Raw genomic sequence first — 25804 nt, 5'->3', positions numbered from 1 at the left:
AAAAAAAAAAAAAATGCAACTGGGATGTTCCGTTGCCTCAGCATGTGGAAATGCAACGTGAGGAAGAGATTAAACCTCCACCACTACCGACACACAAAAGAAAGAGGAAAAAAACGACAGTGATGACATTGGCAAAGTCTTCCCGTATACCCACACTCTGAGCTACATCCACACACGGCTCAGAACATCCAGGAGGAGGAGGAGGAGGAGGCGGAGGAGGAGAGACACTGAGAAGGAATAAAAAATGAATGGAGAGACAGAAGTGGACGAAGGAGAGACCAAAGGAGACATGGAGGAGAAGTTACAGTCAGAGAGAGAGAGAGAGATGACACTGTGCCGAGTCTCAGTCACCTGAGGGACTTTTTTTTCCCTCCACCAAAGTGATGTGACATGGCCCCCTCTCCCCTCTCCCCTCTCTGCGAGGAAGCCAGAAACAGACATAATATAGTTCATAAATCACATGTGTCACATTTCAGTGTTTCTCATCTTTTTTACTTTGGTAGTTGACTGAAACTTTTCTGACACATTGCATTACCTTACATAGGGGTCACATGTGACACCTGGCCAGCCCATGGACAAGTGGAAAGAGAACTTAGCTTGTAACCAGAGGGTTGCTGGTTGGAGTCCAAGGGCTGGGGTACATCCGGAGCAAGGTACCCAACCGCCATTGCTCAGGTGCTGCCCACTGCTCCTAATTCTGGGAAAGTTTCTAGTAGAGGATTGTGTTAAATGCGGAGAAGGAATTTCCCTACGGGGATTAATGAAGTATAAAAAAACAAACAAAAAAACACTCTGATGCCAGAAATACATGGTGACCTCCTACATACATTGCTGTTCTAGTAGTAGTAGCACCATGTTCTTATATTGTGGAATTGAAAGAGGAAGAGGATGAAACTAATCCAAATAAACAAAAGTAGAACAATGCCGAGAACCAAAAAATCCTGATGATCTTTATAAATCAATACAACTGACAGCCGATACTTGATGCCAGTTTATTTTTGCTGATATGGTTGGCCTTCTTATCAATCAATGAGGGCATTTATACAAGTTTCAAAGAACTGTGTAAAATTATTTAAATAAGTAAAGATTGGTCATTTGATTAAATCATAATCGAAGCCGGTAAAAATGGCAAACCAGCTGGTGTGCAGCTTATAGTAGTAGCTTGGAATATGGACTGGAAACTGAAAAAAAACAACAAAAAAACTGTCCAATGGTAACAAAGTTTGCCCAAGCAGCTAAACGTAATAAACTAAAATGTTATGTCCCCTTATTTAAGCTGTAAATGTAAAACTCCTCAGGCACATAACCTGCAGTAAACTGAAAAACTATGTGTAATGTGTTTTTTTTGTTACAGAGACCTTGAATAAGCTTGTATTGCCTTTTTCATCCACTACTCAAACAACTCGACGGGCATCATTCGGAGGTGGTTGATTTCTACGCAGTTAAAATCCTTCACTAATTATATCCAGACACGTCCCACCAGTGTCCAAGCCCCTTATGGGTTTTTAATTATTATTATTTCAGTCGGATAAAACATTAAGCCAATGACTGAGAGTTGAATCCTGATTAAAGTAGGAAATTATAATGTAATGAGGCATTTTTCCTTACATAAGCCTCAGCTTGACTGAGACACTGAAATCCAAAAGCTTAGCTGACAGCACAGTTTGTGACGATGACAGTCTGTGGCACCGACTGCGCAGCGAAGCAGCACAGATACATATAAACTACGGCATGAAACGAATAATTACCTCCTTCCTCTATCAAATCATCAAACCCTGCGGGCCTGTCTGTGATCTGAGGGCAGAGTGACTTCAAGCTCAGAGAAAACAATGAGCTTCTCTCTCTCTCTTTTTCCACTGACACAGTGACTCTGATGCTGCTGGCAATGCTGCATGTGTGTGTGTGTGTGTGTGTGTGTGGTTGCTTGACGCCCAGCAGCTGCAAGCCATCGATGCATGGTGAATAACAGGTCAGTGTTAATCTTATTAGGGCTAATAAGATGTATGTGATATGTATAAACAGTTGCAGTGTGCACAAGCAGCCGCAGTACACACATCTACAGGCGGTAGTGTGTGTGTGTGTGTGTGTGTGTGTGTGTGGTAAGAGGAATGCTGGGTAGTGAATGAGTGATTTAGAATAGGTGAAAAGAGAAAGAGAGATGTCATTTTTCAGGGTGCTACGTTATCAGAGGAATTATGGAATTATGCGCAGGTGGCGAGTCAGTATGAATACTGATGTCGTGAAAATGAATATATTTATGTACACAAACATACACACACACCGCGGCGCTATAGCTCGGTTTCGCAGTCGCACCTGCTCTAAATGAGGAAACCGTACGCAACCGCGACAAATGAGGCATGCCTCTGGGTAGCCTGCGAGTCGAGGGTTGTCAGCGCGTCTGAGTGTGTGTGTGTGTGTGTGTGTCTGTGTTTTTCCTGCGGATGTGGCACGCATGCTACATCTTCCTAATTGGTGCCCGCGTCTGTGCTAATGTTTGTATGTTCCTCACGTTTCGTGTTCCTAAAAGAGGGAGGGGGGAAAATGCAAAGATAAACAAAGATGTGAAGGATGTACTGTAGAAGGTTAGGGGCATTACATGGGGAAAAATAAGTTATTAAAGTTATTAAGTCATTGGACTAAAACACACCCCAGCTACTGCCATGTAGTAGTTTAATTAATGAAACTGGTCAGGGCCGCCACAGTTCCCACCCTCAGCTACATAGGAAATAATTGAAGAAACAAACCAACCATTCTTTAAAATACAAATTTGTTCAAGAAGACCTGGAATCATCAGGCGGTCTGACCATGGGTCTTTCTGCATGGAGTTTGCATGTTCTCCCCATGTGTGCGTGGGTTTTTCTCCTGGTTCTCCGCTTTCCTCCCACAGTCCAAAAACATGCATTATGGGGATTAGGTAAATTGGACACTCTAAATTGAACATAGGTGTGAGAGTGAATGGTTGTCTCTATGTGGCCCTGTGATGGACTGGCTGAGATTGGTACAGCAACACCCAACAACCCTTATGTGGAGGATAAAGCTTTAGAAAATGGATGGATGGAAGTCAGTGCAAACACCATGACAGAAAAATTACAGATTAGTCCACTCATGAGAGATTGCACGATTTGTATAAGGGGAAAATACAGACGTGAGCGGGGGGGGGGAAAAAGAATGTCTGTGGGTGGAATGCGTGAGGGATGACGACTACGGGGCAAATTACACCCGTCGTGTTTTCTCTGTTGGGCACGGCGGAGTCTGTGTGATCTCAAACAGCATGCATCCGGAGAAAACTACACGAGCAACAAGAGGCTGCGAGAGGCTCTCAGAGTTCCTTTTATTATTCGTGTTTTGCACTGTTTGAAGTGAAGTTTGCTCAGAGAAGATTATTTGTATTACAGATGTTTGAACTAAAATGTGTTGTTTTTTTCTTTAAAATGCAGTTCGAGTTACAGTTTCCAGTAGCTTAAGTGTAATACCAGCGTCAAGGCCTGTATATAATCTGTAAGAACACGAGAACTTTGGAGCTGTGAGAAAAGAATGACGTCATTATTTTCTTCTAGTCCTCGTTTGGGAGTTCTTGTCCGACAACAGAAATGTTGTCATTCCCTTTGAGGACTGAAGTTTGAAATGTCCTGGCCGCCACAGCTAGCTTTGCTCTTGTTCTAGCCACCTCGAGAAAAAGAACAAATGTCTCTGATATGAGGATGTAACGGGCCTAACAGTTGGCAACCCGAGGAGCCAGTGCACAGAAGAATGAGACGACAGGTAAATATAAAACATGGTCAAATTCAGGCCAGGATAGATTTTACCCTCTGTTAGCTTACTGGCTGGTGGGGAGACTCGGGAATGAAGCTCAACATGCTAACAACTAGCCACAAGCTAAGCTGAAATGGGTCATATTTACTCCAGCATTGTCCAACCCACTGAAGTAGTGTGTGATTTCAGTGGTTATGTGCATGTTTCAGTGGAAGAGACAGAAAGGAGATTAGGCAGAACAGTTTTGGGGACTTCTTGTTTCTTTCCTTGTCTCTGTCAGACTTTCCCAGGAGTCTCAGGATTGGGTTCCATGTTAAAGGAATACTTCACCGATTTGCATTTAGCTTTGTATTACTAGAATAGGGCTAGTATTTTTAAAAAGAATTGTGCTTCCTAACCTCAGTTTCCCCTGAGTTGAGAAATATCTTCATTCTTTTCTTTGTTACGTGCCCACCAGTGTCACTTGCCCCTGTTAGCTTAACTGGACGATGGCGGACACTGTTTGCGTTCTGGGAATGAGGTCCCGCCCCCCTACGAGTGGGTCTAAAAAGTGTGGAATTAGCGCTGCAGTTTCAAGTCTCACCGAGTGTCACTGGTGGGCACGTAACAAAAAAAAGAATGAAACTGAGGTTGGGAAGCACAATTTAAAAAAAATACTACACCAGTGTCATCACTTCTAGTAATAGAGTACAAAAGCTAAATGCAAATCGGTGAAGTATTCCTTTAAAAGACTCAAAACACCCCACAGGGCCTATGCTTGTCTGTGAGACAAATATCGTAAAGATCACTCTTAACATTTGTTCTAAATTGAATGCAGTCTACCAGAGCTGTGAGTCCCCCCCCCCCCCCTGCTCTTGATCTCTCCAATACTTCTTTGCACCTCATGCCGACCTCTTTTTGTCTCCATCACAGAGAGAGACTTTCAGGAACTGCTCCAGCATCAAATGCAAGTGTAGGGGAAAAAGGGATCAAGCCAGGCAATATTTAATATATCACAGCGAGCAAAAGTTAAGAGACGAGGGGTAGAACATCCAGGAAATCAGAGAGGGAATGTTATAAATCATTTAAGGGAGGAAAGAGGCTGGTGGAGGATTCATGGAGTAGTTTGGCCCCGGAGTGTCCTGTCCAACATCTAATAAACTTTATCCACCAGTTGTATGATAAACAAATCATTCTCTCTGATGTTTTCCGTTTAAAAAACTCTGTTTAACTGTCAATGTAGCCTATACAGCTTTTTCAGTCTTCCCCTTGAAACTGGATACGACACACATAATGTATATGAAGCCTCTCGGGGGAAAATTTATTTTAGCATATCAAATGCTTGCTTATCATTTCTGTGCCTTTTGAGGCATTTTGTTGTTTGTTGTTGTTGTTTTCCACAAAGAACTGCTCTCAGTGTAACTGAGTTATAACCGTTTCCAATTAAATCTCACATTTATTCATCAGATCTTTCTCTTCCTCAAGTGCAGCCTGGCCTGTAACTACCGTAAAAAGAAAACAAATGAAACTGTTTCACCTCTGGCTGCTTTGTGTTGCATTGTGATGCGCGAGCCGTCTCGTGGAGCAACGAGAACACAAAACAATTTGATCTGGAGACTCTTTGTGCCGCATAGACTCGGAGAGAGAGTAAAACAAAGCAGTTCCATCGCCTGTGTTCCTCGAAGTGAAGGATACGAGATGACATCTGGTGAGCTTTTGTGATGCGAGTCATCAGTGTCCTGTGTCACATCATAAAATCTGAGCTGGATTTCATATTGGAGCGTAATTCGATGTGAATGGAAAAGTAAAAAAAAAAGCTGGGATTTAAGGCCGTGTCTGTTTTTTAAGTAAACACTTCTGTTTTTCAACAGAATATATTTATAGCTGTAATGATTTATTGGAAAAGGCAGTGTGCATAATGCAGTGGCACCAAAGTGAATAACAACTTAATGGCGTTAGGAATAGAAATGGGGTAATTGAACTCGGATGAAAAAAGGGGGCAGTGGTGTTGTTGTTGGAGGAGCGCGGGGGGAGAAAAAAAATCACAAGCAACACTCAAGTGAAGGTATATTCATTATTTTTGAAGGCATTAAATAAATATATAAGTGGAAGCGGAAAACTTATATCAGTCAAAAATGTATTTTGTTGAATGAGTGAGTTGAAAAAAACGTATCATGTACTTGCCAAATGGAAGGCAGTGGACCTACGCTCAATGTGATTGTTACAACTTTTGTGAATTCACTATGAGAGAGGGAGGGTGGTGTGGGTGTGTGTGTGTGTGTGAAGAAAACGCTGGATTCACTCCAACAATATGTCTTTGTACGTAGCTGGCAACACAATAATTGGATGATTGAACATGATGCACTTTCCGTTCAGTGGGGAAAATAGTGTTTGGGATATTGACTGGTTGTGAAAAAATATATATATTTTAGTGAAATGGCAGACTCTCCCCCCTCCTAATCAGCGTTAACCACAAACGCCACACACACACACACACACACACACACACACACCCGCACAGTCACTGGGAGAGCAGATATGGCACATAGCTCTTCCATTTCCCAGGAAAGTAATGGAGATGAAAGAGTGCAGAGATTGCCTCTCCCATCCTCTGATCTGCTGCTGCCTTTGACATCTGCAGCCACCATCTCCAAAAGCACAGGAGAACATGGGGGGGGGACGAGCTAAAAGTGACAATCTGCCTACAACTGCAACCAAACGTGAACTCCTTTCCCTCCTTCCTCCTGTCTTGAATGTCTTTCCTCTCCACGCGGTGCCGGATTGCAAGATGTATTTCTTTAATTGGCCTGCCACCATAAATAAGGTTTGAACATACTTTACATGAATCATTCTTTTGCCCCCCCCAGAGCTTTCATGTGTTCCCCCCCCCCCTCCATGTGGATGTCATGGATACTTTACTGCACCTATGGAGATGACATAGGGAACTGAATGGAGCTAAGCAGCGGCTCCGTGAGCTCCTGCTTTGTGCTCGGCTGTACTGAAGCACGGATCATTCTCTCTGACAGCCCGGCACATTCACAAAGACCCTATAGCTGCTGCGGCGACTTTGTGTTCTCAAAGATGTTTTTCATACTCCCTCGCAGGTTGCTCGTCCAGGACTTGTCACATAAGATCACCGCCGTGTGTTTCCTTCTGTGTAGGACTGTGGAAAAGAGGATCTGAGCTGAGCTGTAATGTGTGGATCTGGGCAAAACTGAGTGCACGGGCTGAAAGAGAGGTGATGTGTGTGTGTGTGTGTGTGTGGCGGGGGGGGGATTCATAGTATATGCCAAGGTGGAGTGGTAAAGAGTGTGAGAGAGATTTCAGCTTGAGCGTTTACTCCTTTTGATGACTCATTACTGGCTGTACAGTACACGGAGGACCATTTTTCATGTGTCCCAGCTCTGCTTTGTGTGTGAGTATTTGTCACGTTAAGAGACGCGCGTCAGTCAGAGTTGTGCATTGGCAAGAATGTGGTGATACTTTTGAACACCAGCCCTGTGTCGGACACTGGAGAAACACTGTACGACTGTCAGATTGTCTTTGCGCTATACACTCACCTCATCTATATACATTATATCTTCTTTTATAATCTTGTTCTTACCTTATTTCACTATTTTAATATTTATTCTATGTTCATTTTGTATTTGGATTGTCATATTCTTCTGGCTTCTCTTCTTTTTCTATTTTGTACATACAGTACTTGTAGCAGGAGAATCTTCCCAGTGTGAGGTCAATAAAGTCAAATCTAATCTAATCTTAATCCAATCTAAGTACATATCCCAACACAAGGGTGATGACATGATTGTGATACCACAAACAAGGTCATATTACGATTTATTAACCTCAAAAATAGTTGAAACATTATGCAGTTTCAACTGCATAATGTTGAAACAATATGCAGTTTTCTTAGGAAACATAGAGCATACTGTATATAAAAGTAAACATTATCTTGAAGAAGAACCAAAACTAGCGATTGACACCATTAACCCTTTAACACTGAAGCCTCGAAATGTCTAATTTTGCTCATTTTAACTGTAAAAAGGCCAGAAAATGTCCTGTGAGTTACGTGCTTTTGTCCATTTTTCCAGAATTACTTTCAATATCTGGCCGTTGGAAACTTATGTACAGGCGTTTTTCTTACTCTCCCTGGTGACAAAGACGGCTTCCTGCAACAGTGCGAGTGAAATTACCGTAATAACCACACGTTGTCTTTGTCGTGCAACTTCACAGCTTCTCAGAAACCGTTGGCATTTTTTTTCCGATAGCACAAACTGTCGCAAAGTGCGCTTGTGCAAATGTGTCGTCTAAAAAAAATGAGAAATAGGCTCGACAGATTTCGGGCTGACCGTTACCTCTGTCCTTCCACCGAGGCTTCACTCGTCAAACCAGATTGCCACGTCCAGTTTTTATATACAGCGTGGTAAAGATCGTGTGTGAACATTTTCTCCCCACTGATGACCTATTGTGTGCATTATATGAAGGATTATTCTTCATCCATCCCAGCTCTCCTCTGTGTATATCTAGCACATTAAAGCAAGTGTTCCAGTCAGAGTCGTCCCTGTCTCTGTCTGCACTGGTGCCTGTTTTGAGTTGCCTCTCTCTGGGGAAACAGTCACACCCATCAGGAACCATTAGTCTTCACACTGACACGCTGGCCTTCCACTCCCTGGCAGAGCTTTCCTCAGCGTCTCAGACAGTGCTCGGGTATTTTTTTTCCTAACAGACTGAGACACTGTGCCATTTGTGCAGGGCATTTACTGCGGGCATTAATCCTAATTTATGTTCTCTTGTCCTGTCTATAAGGCGTAAAAGCAAGTCACCCGAGACTCCGCGCAGTCTCTTATGTTCCTCGACAGGTGAACAATCGCACAGATTAAAGGTCGTGGGGTGGGGTTGGGGGGCGGTGGGGGCAAATGCATCGACGGGGGTTGTAAAACGTCTAACAATATCGCCTTCCTGTTTGCAGACGGACGCGGCGCTGATGTACGACGCCGTGCACGTGGTGGCCGTGGCCGTGCAGCAATCGCAGCAGATCACCGTCAGCTCGCTGCAGTGCAATCGCCACAAGCCGTGGCGCTTCGGGGGGCGCTTCATCGGCCTCATCAAAGAGGTACGAGTCTCGACCTCTGAACTCTGTGGCTCTGTGTTGTGTTCTGTTACATTTTGTAAGCATTTTCCTTTTGTTGAATAATGCAAATGATGTTGAACGTCTCAAACATGTGCATCTAAATAACCACTGCATTATCCACATTAACTACCCGTCTACCAGTTTTTTTGTTTTTTTTTGGAGCGTTCATCTTCTTTCTCCCTGCTTTCTTCCTCCTCGCATATCTCCACCTGTTTTTATATCAAAGCCACCGTGTGCCTCCTCAACTCTGGTCAGGGTCGGCCATTTGCTTTGTTCTGCAAAGTACACTGGATGGTATCATTGTAGATCATTTTCAGGATGAGCCATTGTAGTGGCTGGCGCTTCACCGTACCCCCCCCATCCCCCCCCCCCCCCCCCGCATCTGCCGTCGCTCTCCATGCCCGTCTTTTCCTCCGATGGCTTTGAAGTGAAACTTCAAGCACAATGAACCACATGCATAATGAAGTCTTACCTGTCAAACTTTCTTCTATTCTTGCTTTATTTTTTTTTTTTTCTTCTTCTCTTGTTATGTTGTTGAGGTAGACGGCGAGGAGAGAGCGAGCTTGAATTCATAATTAAGGAGGGGGGAGAAACTTTCATGGTTAGAGGTTAGATTGATATTTTTGAGAGAGAGACGACTTTAAGGTGAGGGGAATGATGTACTGAGAGCTGATGATTTTTAGTTGGTTTAGACTGTGCTGTATTTCATTGCTCATATAGGCTCACTGGGACGGCCTGACTGGACGCGTTCTATTCAACAAGACCAACGGACTGAGAACAGATTTCGACCTGGATGTGATCAGTCTGAAGGAGGAAGGGCTGGAAAAGGTGCTTCGTCTGAGTCTTAGACTCCATTTAGTCCTGCTCTAAACACACGTAGACAATGCTAAGTACAACTGTTAACACATGGCATAAAAAATGCATCTGAACTGTGTCTCCTGTGATATGAATGGATGTCTGTTTCTAAAGAGTCTGCGTGGACAGATGTGTCTGCTGTCAGCGTGTTTGTGTATGGGAGAGACAAGTATGAGTGAATCAAAGCTCCTCTCGCACTCCTGTGACATGAAACTAGTTCTAAAGCACCACATAAAAAAGAAATCATGTGAAGATCAGAGTTGAAATTGTGCCGGAGGCTGCGAATGAAATTAACAGTATGGGCCCTGATTAGTGTAAAATAGTGTGTAACTGCCGCACATCAGAGGACGCCAGCTGTGGAGGCGGTCTCCAATCTGGGTTGAGAGCAGGTTGTGTTCACGCGCGGCCGGGAATGTGGACACACGTGTCCTCAAACCACCTCTGCATGTGGATTTTGTGGACACATTGGAGGACAGCATTGTGACCTGTACTTAGGAGTTATTAAAGAGCGGGTTTGCTCGTTTTTATTAGTTGTTCTTTTTGTAAATGCTTAGTTTTAGTGTTCAAAAGAATCAAAAAGGTCATATAATAAGTATTGTGTCATAAAAACCCCAGCAAAAGATGCTATTTTAAAAATGTATTAGGACACATGAAGTATACTGTAGTGCAAAATGTGCATTATACTGCTGTTGGATACAGTTATTGTGCCAGGTAATAATAATAATAAAAAACACACATGAACATAACAACATAAATAATAATACATAACCCTCATGAGACACAGGGAGTTCAACGTTAGGAAAAACATGAGCAAAATTAAGAAACCCAATAAACCCCTGGACTAGAGGTTTCATATAATAACCTTGGTCCAAACGGGGTCTGAAACGTCGAACTGTTGGTCTAGATGTGTCACAGTGATTTATTCATCCATCCACTGACTGAATCCATACTGAAATGCTTCAACAGATTGGAACGTGGGATCCTAACAGCGGTCTGAATATGACAGAAAGTCACAAGAGCAAGGCGTCCAACGTCACCGATTCTCTGGCTAACAAATCCCTGCGCGTGTCCACCATACTGGTAAATACAGCCCATCGAAAACACAGTTACACTGGAAAAACATAAAAAGACACCAGTGTCTATTTCTCTGTACAGGAGGAGCCGTATGTGATGTTCAAGAAGTCCGACAAGCCTCTGTACGGGAATGACCGCTTTGAGGGTTACTGTATCGACCTGCTGAGGGAGCTCTCTGCCATCCTGGGTTTCCGCTACGAGGTGCGATTAGTGGAAGACGGGAAATACGGCATGCTGGACGACGGCACGGGCCAGTGGAACGGCATGGTGCGAGAGCTGATGGACCATGTGAGTCATCCAGCAACACCTCACACAGCTTGTAAAACGTCGAAATTTTATTAAAAGAAATAAATAAATAAATATGAAGACATCACTGAAAGTGCCTCTAAATTCTGGTATTTTACATTTTTGTCTAAGCGAGTGGGAATCTTTCCCAGTCCAGTGGTTTGTCAAATTGTGTCCAAAATCAAATTAATGGTTTCAAGTGTTTTCCAAAAGCTTGTTCCATTTTTTTTCTTCATGCCAACTCACAACGTGACTTGGTCCTTTTTTGGAACCACAGTGTGTGTACACCTGTTTATGGTAATGATGTCTTTTTTACCAATCCTTGACAGACTCAATTGGAAACCAGTTGGAAAACAAAGAGCTTACAAACGGGCCTTTTTCTTTGGCGCCAGCGTTTTGAAGACAGACTAGTTTTTATAATCATTAAATCATTAAATAAATGATAATATACACCGTCCCTCTCATGACTTATTGCTGAAGTAAGTTATGTCCTGAAATTATTTTCTGAGCAGGCACTCTGCACTTCTAGGAGGGCCGATCTAACTTACGATGGAACAGAAGGTGAAATTGTTGCTGATTAAAATAATCTGAAGATTGCAGCCTCAGTGACTCACCTTTGACACCAACCACAGAAGAAGAAGGATCGAACAAACAACGTGTAATTTCCTGGAAAAGCTCAGCCACCTCCCCGGCAATCTAGCTGAACTAATGACCCTGGCTATTTCCTCTCGTTTGTTGTGGCTCTGTTGACGACAGAAATCAGATTTTAATATGATTGTTTTTTCTCTTCTATTTTTTTTTGTTTTTGCCATTTGCAAGATTTCAATTTTTTTGTTTCGTTTCCTGTTCTCTCGTCACAGAAAGCAGACCTGGCAGTGGCTCCTCTGACCATCACCTATGCAAGAGAGAAGGTCATCGACTTTTCCAAGCCCTTCATGACGCTGGGGATAAGTATCCTGTACCGCAAGCCCAACGGCACCAACCCCGGAGTGTTTTCCTTTCTCAACCCCCTCTCGCCTGATATCTGGATGTATATTCTGCTGGCTTGCTTGGGTGTCAGTTGTGTGCTGTTTGTCATAGCCAGGTAACATGTCAACCCTGCCTTTGCCTTCCTCTAAAATCTTTATTTTCTCCCTTGTATGCACTGCTTTTACTAAGAGGGTCATTCATTCACTGAAAATAATCAAGCTGTGACTTATCTACAGCTTCCATGGTGTAGTTATAATCAATATCAGATTAATATAGTGTTTTTTTTACATTTTCTTTGACTTTGCACAACTATTTACAGAGCTTTTTATGAGACTTTAAGCGACAATCTCATTTTAGTTCAGGGGTCACATACAACGCAATTTGATCCCAAGTGGGCAGGACCAGTTAAATAAAAGCATAATACCCTATATCTTTCCCTTTGTTTTACATTTAATAAAGTATCTTTTTACAAAACATTATTAACAACCAATTTCTTGGGAAAAATAAGGTCAATTTCAACAATTTTGACCATTTCCACATGTGCATAACAACTTACAGATCACAGTGGAATCTGCAAAGGCACAAAACATTTAGTCACAGGTATCTGAAACGGACAAATATAGTGTTTCACATCATGATTAGACTGTAATCATGATGTGAAACTTCAAAAAATTCATCCTGCGGGCCAGATTGGACCCTTAGGTGGGCCTGTTCCGTCCTGCGGGCCATACGTTTGACACTGCTGCTTTAAGAGATGGTTGCCAAACAGCAAATCCCAGATAGTTTTTGCTTGATTTCCATGCAATGATAAAGTTATTCTTTAGTAAACCTAGTAAATGAGCTAAAGCAGTTAGTTAAAGCTAAAGCATTGTAAAAGTGCAAATTCTTACAATATCTTAATAAAGCTGCCCCCCCCCCCCCCCCCCCGTTTACACACCAATGCATGTACGGTGTAGAAAGGCGTGTGTTGACATCACACCTCCTCTTCCCTGTGCTCTGACCGTGAGAGGAACCGAGCTTAACGCATGTTTCATCAAATGTTACAATGGCAAAAAAAAATGATCACACGAGAGGTAAGCGGCAACTGTCACCTAAGTTAGCTCAGAATATGCAAATTTTACCCACAGCCCTTTTGTTTCCACGGTACAGTTCGTCGGGGTGGTAAGTGATTAGCATGCAATTGCCTTGATATTCTTGTTAAACGTGTCAAATAATAGGGCTTTTTATTTTGTTTGTTTGTGTTCAGCAAAAAAAAGGAAAAGAAAAAGTTCTGCCAAGTGTAAAACTGAAGTACAGTGTTCTTTGCAGGTCGCCGAGCAGGTTCTCTCATAATTGCGGTATTGATTTGCACAGCCGAGGATTGATCGTTGAATCCCCCAAATGCGGAGTACATTATTTACTTTAATCCCCTGCAAATAGAGTAAGTGGCGTGGTTTTATGAAGTCCTGGCTTAGCGCAATAAAACACTAAACACCTCAGTCTCACCAGGGATTGACAACAATGTTGAGCCACACTCACATTTTGTCCTGACCAAACAATCTCATTTCAAGCTCCTGAAGAAAAACATTCTACTGAGTGGTTCACTTTCAGCTCCGTTTTGTGAACATAACAAATGGCATGTCCTTTTCTCAGGTAGAAGATCTCCATCGCACGATTCACAACTGCACTGTAGCATTTTGCAGCCCCGAGTCTTTGACACGCGTGTGATTTTAAAACCTTCGACGCGGCCTCTTTACTCGGCCTGAGCGTAGAACGGCAACAGATCTATAAAGTCAGTCAAAGTAATTGAATCCAGCAGACAGTTAATGGAGGAAGTGTTTTGTGTTATTGTGGACGAGGACGTGCGAAGGGGGAATAGGAACAGGAGCAGGAGAGTCGGGGGAGGGAGCGAGAGAGAGAGAGAGAGAGAGAGAGGGATCTTTTTAGAATTCCGTGTGCAATTCGACATGTCCCCTGTGCTCGGTGTGAGGAGGTGACCTTACGCCTGCGTGTTCCACATCCTCCCTCCCCCCTCTTCCCGGCGATCGGTGTGCAGAACACGGCCCACAGGAATACGGGCCAGCTACAGGCAAAGGTCATACGGAAGAATCATAGAGCTCGTTGCATACAGAACACACATGTAGATAGAAACAGCCGCGCACACATTATCTGATGGCACCCGCAGTTTCGCCTGAGGAAAAAAAAAAAAAAAAGACATAAATAAATCACCAGATTTTGAGATTAACTTGATTTAACCAATGCAAACACAACACGGAGATCTGCACTCCCACACACAAACATGTACACATGGAATTCCACATGGCTCTGCAAGGCCAATGAGCCATTTCAGCTGCCTGTGGTTCCGAGGAGATGGAGCTCTTTGATATTCCAGTAAATCAAGCCCCCTGACGGGGGTCGACAGGGAAGAATTACCGCGTGTGTCACTGCCGCCGTGACCACGTAGATGATTCTCAAGAGGACGCTGCGGAAAAATAGGTGTAAAAGGAAGAGCGTTTTCAGAATAGAAAAAACGCTGCCCACGTTTCACGATGCTTATAAAAATAAGGCCGTTAATTATTGTGCTGCTACGGCAACAGATGCAGTGCAGTGCAGCCCTCTACGTGACACTGCTGCTCTTCATCTTCTAAATAATATGGCGTGTACACATGTTTATGTAAAATACACCGTAATATGCCACATGTACGGGCCCTCGAGCGCACACAGCGGCTGATTAGCATGCAGCATGTTAAGAGGAGCAGAACGCTCCTAAACAGCGTCACCTGATGAGCCCCTCAACCCCCGCATTAGCAACGTTCCCACCATAACCACTTCAGCACAAACTCAATCAGCTCCTGATGCTTAACGCAAACCCAATCACCCCGCGCTAATGCTGTGCCACTTTTGCTTAGGATAATAAATGAGAAATGTCCACAACTGACCTGAAGATGCTGACAACCAGCGCTGAAGCAAGCAGCGAGTGCAGAGGGTGGGGGAGCGAGGTGGGAGTTCGCTGGGACGGGGATGGTTTAGGATGGGGGGGGGGGGGGGGGGTGATGGAGATGAAGGTGTGATGGCAACGTGAGGGGAAAAACAGCGAAGAGAGGGAAGAATGAAGAAAATAGAGGGAGGAAAGAAGAGCGCAATTCCCATTTTGGTGTGCTTTTAGGAGGACGTGGTGTCTAAAACATGATGGTGATTGCAGTTGCCGGGGGGGGGCGCACACACACACACACACACACACACACACACACACACACACACACACCACGGCTCCTGACTCAGTTGAATCCAAATGAGCTCCAAAGATCATCACGTAGCAGGACATTATCACCAGTGACAGTGTTATTCCAGCCTATTGATCTGTTCTCACAATAAACTGATGGCATTTGAATATGCCAATACGCTGATCTCGGGCAAAAGCCTGAATGATTTCGCTTTTAGCCTCTGCAGAAACGGACCCTCGGGGGCCGCAGCGCAGCATTCCTGCACATTAACATTCTCTCTGTTCCTGCTTGGGGGGTTTTAAGATGTATGTTTTTAATCTGCACTGCTTGAACACGCTGTGTGTTCCTTGTGCTCTGTGCTGACGTGTCTGTCTCTCTTCTCTCTCCTCTTGTAGGTTTAGCCCGTACGAGTGGTACAACCCGCATCCGTGCAACCCCGACTCAGACGTAGTGGAAAACAATTTTACTCTGCTCAATAGTTTCTGGTTTGGAGTTGGGGCTCTCATGCAGCAAGGTAGTTGCCTCAGCCTGTGGCTGCTGGTGCTCTGTGGAGCTCAAGCTCTCTATATCCCACTGTCTCTGAGGGGTTGGGGGTTGTTTTTTTTTTACACCAGTGGCAAGAGAGAGGCCTCTGGGCGTCTGCACAGAATTTAGAGTAATTGTGCATGTAATATCTTTTTAATTAGATCAACGTAGCTCATATAGGAACGTGGGTACGGTACATGTGGATATGAGGGATTTAAATATTAAGTCAAATCAAATGACCTGAATTTAAAACTGTGGTGTGTACCTTTTATAAATATAATTACATTTCCCTTATCAGCTTATCGGCTCCGCACAACTCTCTCTGTCTTTCTCGGTATGGCGATGTTTAGATCTTGTGTTGCTTAGCAACATCCCCGCGCTGCTGTTTTATGTCAAGACAGACAGCGGCAATGGCAACATTGCGTAAATGTTTGCCGTGTGACTGGAAACACACACAAAAAATGTGTCAGCTTAATATAAAAATCTGGTCCTCTTTAGCTCTTTAATTGGATAAATGCTTCTTGTCTCCACCCGCCCCTGCTGTTGTATACACACAAGCCACTATCTCCGTCTGAGCTGATGATATTGCTTGACAGAGCCCATTTTCAGATAAAGACTAATAACGCTGCATTGTTTCTGTTCATTAAAACATTTTTTAGAATACATTTTTAAATCTTGACCTTAACGTTTAGAGCCTTGCATGGTCAAACTCCTCCTTATATCTGGGGCCAGATGTTACTTGTGGACCCAAAAAAAATCTCTCCTTTTGAAGCAGTAGCACCTAGACTACACTGTTGAAATAATTTAAAAATGTCAAATATGGTGACATATAGCATTTAAGTATCGCAGACGACACGTTTGCTCGAGTGCACTTTGCATCACTGTGATTACACAACAGTTCTATGTGCTATCGGAAAAATTGTAGTTGCACGTCACACAGTAGCAGGAAGCCGGCAAATCCATGTCTTTGCCACCGGAGAGGAGAGAGTTGGAAAAACGCCTGTACATAGTTTCCATTTTTTGGCCTGTTTTTGGACATTGAGACAAAAACTCAAACAAATGTAATGTTATACGCACAATTTGGAGTTCATGTACAACTACAGTATTTTTTCAAATAATACTTTTTGGTTTTCTTCATTTTAAATTGTTAATACACCATTTTAACATGCAGTAAATTGAAGATAACTGCCAGATATTGAAAGTTATTCTGGAAAAAAGGACATTTTCTGGCCTTTTTATGGTTAAAATAAACAACACACAGACACTATGAGGCTTAGGTGTTAAAGGGTTAAAGACTTTCCTTTGTAGACAAGGGTTTTTATTGTTTTATTGCGTTTTCCTATATTTTAATGAACCCTGTCTGTAATTTTATATATTTCACTTTGTGATTCCATATCTGTGAAAGGCGATTTATAAATAACATTGACTTAGTTACTAAAAAACTAACATCATCAACAACAAACGTCAAGAAAAGTTACACACTGCAGCTTTAATAAGATAATGAAAGAGGAAAAATCCCTGGCTGTTTTTGACCAGTAGCCGCTCAGATCTCCTATAAATGTGCTCTTGATCACAGCGGTGACAGCACCCATCATCCTCTCCTCTTGCCCTTGGTCCATCAGCGCCCAGAGATCAGTGGGGTTTAGAGTCAGGATGTGAGGTTACCTTGAGTACATGACTCTCTGGCCCAAACTGCTTGTCACTCCTTCCCACTTATATGACGGATCAATATTGAATGTGCTTTATTTGATTTGACTGATTTATGCATCCCGCCCCTTCTTTTTTTTTCTTCCTGGTGCCCATTTTAAATAGCACCTCTCTCCCTCTGTGTCTCCTGCATTATTTAAAGCAGCCGCTTGCGACTGAGACAAGATAATTTCTCTTGTTTGAAAGCCAACAATCATCTTGTTTCCAGAGCTCTCTCTCGTAAAGTGATCACACCTTGACGCGTGAGGTGAAACCGCCTCGGCCGAAAACTTTCGAGAGAGTTCTTGAGACGAGTTTTTCTTTAAAAGGGATATGATCTTGTCTTGTTTTGCACACACACACACACACACACACACATGCAAGATCAGAATCATAATGAAGAGAGACTGGCTGAGATGAATGCACTGTAACATTTCCTCCCACCGCCTTCCTCGCACCAGGCTCCGAGCTCATGCCTAAGGCGCTTTCGACTCGGATAGTGGGAGGCATTTGGTGGTTCTTCACCCTCATCATCATCTCCTCCTATACTGCTAACCTGGCTGCCTTCCTCACCGTGGAGAGGATGGAGTCACCCATAGACTCAGCCGACGACCTGGCCAAACAAACTAAAATCCTGTACGGCGTGGTGGAGGATGGAGCCTCTATGACCTTCTTCAAGGTAGCTTATACTGCCAGACTGCTTTTTATGACAAGTCCTCCTTTCTCTCCTATTAAAGTTACAGCATATTGCCTGCTGTTTATTTCAGATCACACAACTGTGGTTACATGTGACATTTTTCTTTTTTTTACCACTGCAGCAAAGGCTGCTTGAGCAGTTACTCTGCTATTAATACGACACGAGAGGCTCGTATTTGCGGCGCAGTAAGACAAAGTCGTGTTGTTTTTAATCAAGGAATCAGTCAATAATTATTGCAATTGCAGTCTGATTTCGTTCTGCATGCGGCGCGAGTTTTTCTGCTCAAAGGCGTCCCGCTGTGCTTTGGAGTCGGTAACCTCGCTGAGACGCCGGGGCTGTGTATCTCGTCTGATTCCTCATCGCAGCGTTGCTGCTTCTTCTGATTCCAAGTGATGCACTGTCAGAGAGATGACTTGTTTCACGGATGCACCTCAGGAATTCAATTTATTTATTTAAGCCTAACTTTGTTTTGGCAGTTGAACACTTTAAGCAGGAAGCAGCTGTGTAATCTGCTTGTATTGTGCTAGGATAAACACTTATGGCCTGTTTCCACTAGCACCACCTCGGCACGGCTTGGTTACTTTGCTTTTCCATTAGTGAAAGTACCTGGTCTGGCAAGGTTCCAACTGCAGATCAGTTAAAAAGACTTGAAAATGTGTGTTCATCTCCAACATTTAGGAAAGGAAATGTCTAAAATCTCATCATTTAACAAAGGCGTCTGGTGTATTTAGCGACAGCACTGCTGAAAGCGGGCGATCGCGAGCGGCGAGCTGCATCACAACCCGTGCCACTGTATTTCAGACGGAGTCTGTGCTCCGGTCAATCAGGAAGTACTGAACAAACCTTTTTAATTAACTGATTCTAATGATTCAGTACATCAAAAACAACTGCTTTACAAGTCACTCGTTTGTGCGTGTCGCGTATAAAGCGAAGCGACGGCAGTTTCATGCAGCCGTGCAGTGACGACTCCGCCCACATTGACGAGGTACTATATTGTAATGGGAAACCAACCAAACCGTGTAGAGCCGAGGTGAGGCGAGCCGAGCTGGGACCATGTAGTGGAAACACAAACTATATAGAGATGGTATTCACAGAATGTTAATACACTGAACTGCTGACCACACTGAGCCTCAAAAACTAACTGTGATTTTATTAAACTCCACTTGTGGTCATTAGCATTCCCCTTGCTCCTCCCTATGTCAGCTCATGAATGCATTTGGTGAGGCGGGGGCAGAGACAGAAAGGCCCGCCTCTTTTTCTGGTTGTGATTTTTTTTGCAGATATGTTTCCAGTTCTTTACTTTAAAGAATTATTAAATAAAAGATGCCTAAAATGAATCACTGTTTAACAGATGACTCAAGGAAACTGCTGCTTTACATATTCAAGAAAATATCAGGTGTTTCTGAAACAGCAGGACAAATAGTCATAAAATGTAATTGTATGCATAAATTTATAAATTTAGTTCAGTGATAGCTATTAGAATATATAGAAATTAAACACAAATTAGGTATCAAACTTACAGCAAAGTGTTTTTCTTCCTTTTAAGTCAGTAGCAACTGGACTTGAAGATTTTCTTGAATATGTCTCACCTCTCATTCAAGAGGCTTTTTTCATTTCTGTGTTCATATATTTACATTATAAGTATTAATATACATTCCTTTATTTCTCAAACAATAAAAAAAAATCGCCCTCAGTATAAAGGAAAATACTAGAACATCAGAATTTAGACTCGATCGCCGTGTTTATTCTGCCCTCACTTTGCTTCTTTTTTTCTGGTGACCTGCAGAAAACAAAAATCTCCACCTATGACAAGATGTGGGAGTTCATGAACAGCAGACGGCAGTCGGTGATGGTGCAGAACGTGGAGGAGGGCATCCAGCGCGTCCTCACCTCGGACTACGCCTTCCTCATGGAGTCCACCACCATCGAGTTTGTCACTCAGCGCAACTGCAACCTCACGCAGGTTGGAGACCTCATAGACTCCAAGGCCTACGGAGTGGGAACGCCTATGGGTAAATGACTTCAAACGTCTGTGTTGTACCTGCTGTGTTGTAAATTATTCCACATGAGTCGCAGAGAGCGAGGGACAGTGTGGATAGTATGACACCGGTATAGCGGCTCGTGGTGTGGATGATGGATAAGCTCTGAGTATGGGAGGATTGACCTTTATTGATGGGGTCACCGTTATAATGATTCTACGGAGCGAGGTGTAAAAGGTTTAGCTTAATGAAAAGTGAACGGCTGAAGAGGTTGAAATTTATGGATAAGGTTAAAATGTGCCTAAGGATAGAAAAAAAACAAAAAACAGATGCCAGTCAAGCTCTACCCCAGTAAGTGTTTTTTTTTTTTCGAGCTGTACATAATGATTTTTTTCCCAGAATTATTTACAGAAGCAAACGTTCTTTGAAAACGCTCTTAAATACCTTTATTTGGTGTGTTTTACCCGGCACTGAGCTCAAGATTACAAGTGTGAGACGGTGTCACAATCACAGAGATAAAATCCAAATGTCAGTTTATGCTGCAGTTGTTCTCCCCATTAAGCACAAGCAAGACAACAAATCCTGATCCCATGCTGCTTCCTAACATCTCCATAACAGGTGTTTTGTTATTGTTTTAGATTGAGTGAGTCCTAGTGGTGGAAATTATATAACCCTTATTTAACCTTTTTACACCTAAGCCTCATTATTTTAACCATAAAAGGGCCAGAAAATGTCCTTTTTCCAGAATAACTTTCAATATCTGGCAGTTATTTACAGTTTACAGCATGTTAAAATGGTGTATTAACAATTTAAAATGAAGAAAAACAAAAAGCACTGTAGTTGAGCAGTATGAAACTATAACATTTGTGGAGCTTTTGTCTCAATGTCCTTTCTGACTACAAAGACGCTGATTCGCCGGCTTCCTGCAACGGCGTGAGTGAAATGACTGTAGTAATCACATGCCGGCTTTGTAACGTGCAACTTCTCAGCTTTCAGAAGCTGATAGCACAAACTGTTGCGTAACTACGGTAATGCAAAGTGCGCTTGTGCGAACGTGTGGCCTGCGATACGCTCCGTGTTAAAGGGTTAAAACGCTGTTATCCTGTGATGAAGCATGTCGTCTAATACCATCGAATATCAGTCCTGCAGTGGGGGAAATTTACATTGTCACAGCAGCAAAGACAGTAAAGTGATAAATAATAAACATGCATTTCCACATTATGTTAAAGAAAAATTATATCTCAAGTTTCTTACAAAACTTTGGTCCCAGAGTTGGGTCAGAGTGAGTAAAATGTGCAGCTCACAACCATGGCGCTCTCAGAGACCTGAGGCTGAAAGCTGGTGATGGTTCTGATCCTGGTGTCGCGGTGGTGAGAGTCGTCATGACGAGGCCGGGGGGAGAGCACTGCGGCCCCCGCCGTAATGGCCCCATCCATCACCGAGCGATATGAAGCCCATCTAAAATATAGAGGATTAATTCTGGCCATCCACATCTGGCTGCGGCTGCGGCTGATGAGTATGAGGCAGTTATAGATCTGCAGAGATGCCGGTGATTGCCGTGGCCCGCAGCAAAGCTGAGGTGACGCCGTGAAATATGGTCCCACTGTGGCTCCGTAAGTGCACACATACTTACACCGGTGCCCTTGAAATGGGCCTCGAAGCATGTATCACTCTCCTTCTTCTTCACTCGCCGCATTTTAAACATATGGCCGGTAAATTCAGCCCAAATGATTTTTGATTCGGCGATAAGTGGTTTGGTATTTAAATGCACGAAGAATGTAATGATCTAACTCATTTCATTCTCTCACCTTTCTGTCCTGTGCTCAGTATTCCAGAAATAAAGCTGATTATAGCTTGTAAAAATGTTCCTTCTGCGATAGAAGAGAAGCTGGAGATAATTAGTGTATTATTTCAAAGTGAGCTCTGTTTTCATGCCAAGGGAATCCTTTCTTTTCTCAGACGGTGGCTTTCTCCTCCTCCTCATCATCCTCCTTCCAAACCTTATGAAGACCTCAGTCTGGACGTCAGCCTTTAGGCAATAACTTTTCCCCCCAGCTGAGCACTGTTAAGCAGCTCGTTCCCTGCAGGGCTGTTACAGCAATAAACCAGAGCAGGCCGTAAAATAAGTCTTCACCATTTAGCACTTGTCTGTTTCCACACGTCCTCTTCCCAGAACGCAAGCGCGGTCGACTTAAGCTGTGATCACATGAACACTCGGAGCCTGACAGAGCTGGAGTGATGGATGTCCTGTGGTGTTGAACATCTGTCAGGTATAGTGTGTATAGTGTGCATGCACAGAGTGCGGCGAGCGCGGGGATCCTCCGTTCGCCCGGGCCTCACTCTCAACACCGTCCTCTCGGAGGAGCCGTCCTATTAGCATTTACCCAAGGCCTCCTTTGTTAGGCCGTCATTAATCATCTGAAATATGAGGGGAGTCTGAATCAGGGGAGTCGGATGTTTAATCTCTCGTCTTCAAATGAGGCAAGCATATGCCTATTTCCTTAAGTACGATATGTAGACCATGTATTCAGAGCACTACATGTCTACTCTACGTGCACAAAATGCATCGATGAACCTGTGCTTTTGAGTTGGGGCTGGGATATTTTTACAAGGTTGATAAAAGTAGCAGTTCTGTTCTGCTCATTCTACTTCATTTTCTTGCCGTTAGTAGGCAAAGTTACAAAATACTTTATTTCCTACGTAAATTGATTGTATTTTATTTTATAATTAGCAGGAATAAAACACATTCTCTCGTACATAGTATGTACCACTGTCCCATCCCATGTATCATATCATTTTGGCTTAAAGGCACTTTGGCACGTCACATATTGCCGACGCTGGTAAACTTGCGCGTCAGCGTCCTGTAGTATCTGACTTCACCTGTGGTGAAGCCACCTCGGGTGGCGGTACAAGTCTGGACGCAAGGAATAAGACGCATTCCCACCGAAGGAGAAGAGAAACGATACTACAGCTCCCTCAGACACGTGTGGGCAGGAGAGGCGGGGTGTCAGCCGGGTTCGAGGGTCGCCAGGTCGAGGCTCGGACGACTATCGGCACTCTTTGTGCGCGGGTCCAAAATCCAGGCTGCACGTTAACGTCGCAAATCCCGCCGTGCGCACGATGCGCGTTGGGTCCACAGACTCTGTGTGCGGAAGTATACCAGGGCCTTTAAGGAGCAAAAGAAAATGGCAGTTACCAATACTTGTAGAATCGCAGTATACACGTATCAGTACCCAAGTATCATGATTCTGTCAAATCATGACAAAAGCCTTCTGCTGCTGCACGCGTGTGTTCAAGTGTTTGTTTACAAAAACACATGTTGTTCAAAAATCAGCGGCATCGCATGGATTTTTCAGTTTCCTTTTAGTCAGTCTAAATGCACACAGAGAGTCTGGAATGAAAGAACAATGGATGACAATGAATAAATGATGTATGAGACGAAGACGAAGACAAAGAGAGAGAATCAACTCGAGCAGCTGACGGGCAAAACTGACCCAGTGTGGCAGACAAAAGGGACGCTACCTGCAACCTGAGGCCAGGTTCACTTCGTTTCAGTGACACACCGAACACGAAATGTTCCCGTGTTTGTGATGAAAATGTCAAATATTATAACACTTTCACACATCTTTTTTCGAGTCGCTCTGAATGAGCACACAAGCACAAAAATGACTTAAATGGAAATGGAAATGTGCAACCAGGCTTCATTACGTCTCATTTCTGTTATCGCGTAAATACACTAACAAGCTTTTTTAAGGCAGTGATATAAATGAAACATGAATGCTCACAGTAAGTATTAATCTCTTCTGGCCTGGTTTGAGCGGAGCGCGTGTGCTCGCGCTTTGATCGGATGGTGTGCTGTGACACACTCGCTGTGGAAAAGGGAAACCAACTCGACCCCACTCGGGTTCTCTGCGGCGATTACTCCTCCTTTGATCGGGGCGGCACCTGCGGTGTTCTAATGCCTTGTCGCTAAACTCTGGCGCCTCCTCACCGTCTATGGATTTGGGTTCTTTTTTACTCGACATGACACAAACATGCGCAAAAAAACACGCCGATAGAGAAAAACCCTATCGCCGATATACACATATAATCCCAAACACACATGCCACCCGTGTAATGCACACCCCACTGGGCTGCCCCTGTTTTTAGCCTGGGCTCATGAAAGTGAGTGCAAACAGCAGCTAATTCGTCAGAGTCAACAGCAGCTCGGCTGCACAAAGCCACGTCTCTGTTGCCAACTCCCCGTGTGTTATAATTCAGACACAGTGGAGAGGAGGGAGAGAATTTGACAATCACTCTGTGAATGTAGGGATTAGAGGGATTTGAAGGAGGACTTACAACCAAAAAAAAACTCCCTCTAAGCAGCCAGCAGTAACACGACATGATACATGATATGTTTCATATACCCACATATGTGTATATACATATACATACATATATATATATATATATGATAATGGAAGTAGTATCTTCTTTTTTATCTCTGCTCACAAGTCTAACACAGTTGCTGTTGTCCCCGCAGGCTCTCCATACAGGGACAAGATCACAATAGCCATTCTGCAGCTGCAGGAGGAAGGGAAGCTGCACATGATGAAGGAGAAGTGGTGGAGAGGGAACGGCTGTCCCGAAGAGGAGAGCAAAGAGGCCAGTGCGCTCGGGGTGCAGAATATCGGCGGGATCTTCATCGTGCTGGCCGCAGGACTGGTGCTGTCGGTGTTTGTGGCCGTCGGGGAGGTTCTGTACAAGTCCAAACAGAACGCGCAGCTGGAGAAGGTACGGGAGTGCTTCTTGGTGCATTAAGATGTGACACTTCACCAAACAAAATATACAGGCTTTTTTTCACTCATTTTCAGGAGATAAATGTGTCATGTGATCATCAAACGGCCAGTCTCGTCCTTCAAACAAAATAAAAGCCCTTCAATCAGTTTCTGTAGATAATAACAAGCGAGACTCGTCTTCTTCTGACATTATTTAATTTAAGGTGGGAAATGAAAACACGACACAATACGAGAGCTTGCGATTAATCATGTATTTGTACGTATGCCAGTAAATGCCAGCTATTTTTGATGAGAGATAAATGGGGTTTGCGTTCATTATGATTTCAATTTCAAGGTACAGTGTGTAAAACATGTTTTGGTGAAGTTACAGTGCTTAACTTAAGTGTATTAGTCCACCACCCAAAGGCACGGCTGCCCTAAATTAGCTCTTCAACAGAGATTCTATTTTTCATGCTAGAATATAATCATTATTGTTATCCACGATGTTTCAAATGTACTGTTTGACAAAAAAAAAACTGAAAGAAATAGTGAAGCGCGTTGTTTTTTCTTGATGAAGGTACAGCGGCGCGGAGTGCTGCTGAAACCTTGTTTTAACACCTGCAGAACTTTACTCCCCTTTCGACACGTGGCGCGCGTGCGAGTGTCGCTTTAAACACATTCAAAACCATGCAAACACCTTTCATCATCGCATTCGTGAGAAAGGAAAACATGTCGTGCAGCTCCTGTGCTCCTGCCTCTGGTTGTTTTTTCCCCCCTCTCTTTTCTTTCATAAGAGAACTTTGAGTGCTCCCATGATTCACCACAGCGTGTGCACCGTGTGTGCCGTCTAGTGCGTTCTAACCTGTGCAGTGATGATGATGATGATTTCCAGGTAATTGTGGGGACTGTGT

The 25804-nt window shown here is 43.6% G+C and overlaps 1 protein-coding gene across 2 annotated transcripts in view; it reads left to right on the top strand.

Annotated features, from left to right (window-relative positions):
* The window catches only part of LOC131443537 (glutamate receptor ionotropic, kainate 2-like), a 67033-nt gene that overhangs the window by 37712 nt on the left and 3517 nt on the right, over positions 1–25804 (top strand). For both annotated transcript variants that reach the window (XM_058613207.1, XM_058613206.1), the window contains exons 7-15: positions 8702–8845; positions 9584–9691; positions 10685–10798; positions 10874–11080; positions 11938–12161; positions 15645–15763; positions 17922–18139; positions 19944–20169; positions 24659–24909. In XM_058613207.1, the coding sequence (XP_058469190.1) occupies positions 8702–8845; positions 9584–9691; positions 10685–10798; positions 10874–11080; positions 11938–12161; positions 15645–15763; positions 17922–18139; positions 19944–20169; positions 24659–24909 (1611 nt within the window). The remainder of the gene's footprint in view (positions 1–8701; positions 8846–9583; positions 9692–10684; positions 10799–10873; positions 11081–11937; positions 12162–15644; positions 15764–17921; positions 18140–19943; positions 20170–24658; positions 24910–25804) is intronic.

This window comes from Solea solea, chromosome 17, assembly GCF_958295425.1.
Source record: "Solea solea chromosome 17, fSolSol10.1, whole genome shotgun sequence".
Lineage (NCBI taxonomy): Eukaryota > Metazoa > Chordata > Actinopteri > Pleuronectiformes > Soleidae > Solea > Solea solea.
Note: the sequence above shows the minus strand (reverse complement) of the source record. Positions and strands in the feature narration are given on the sequence as shown.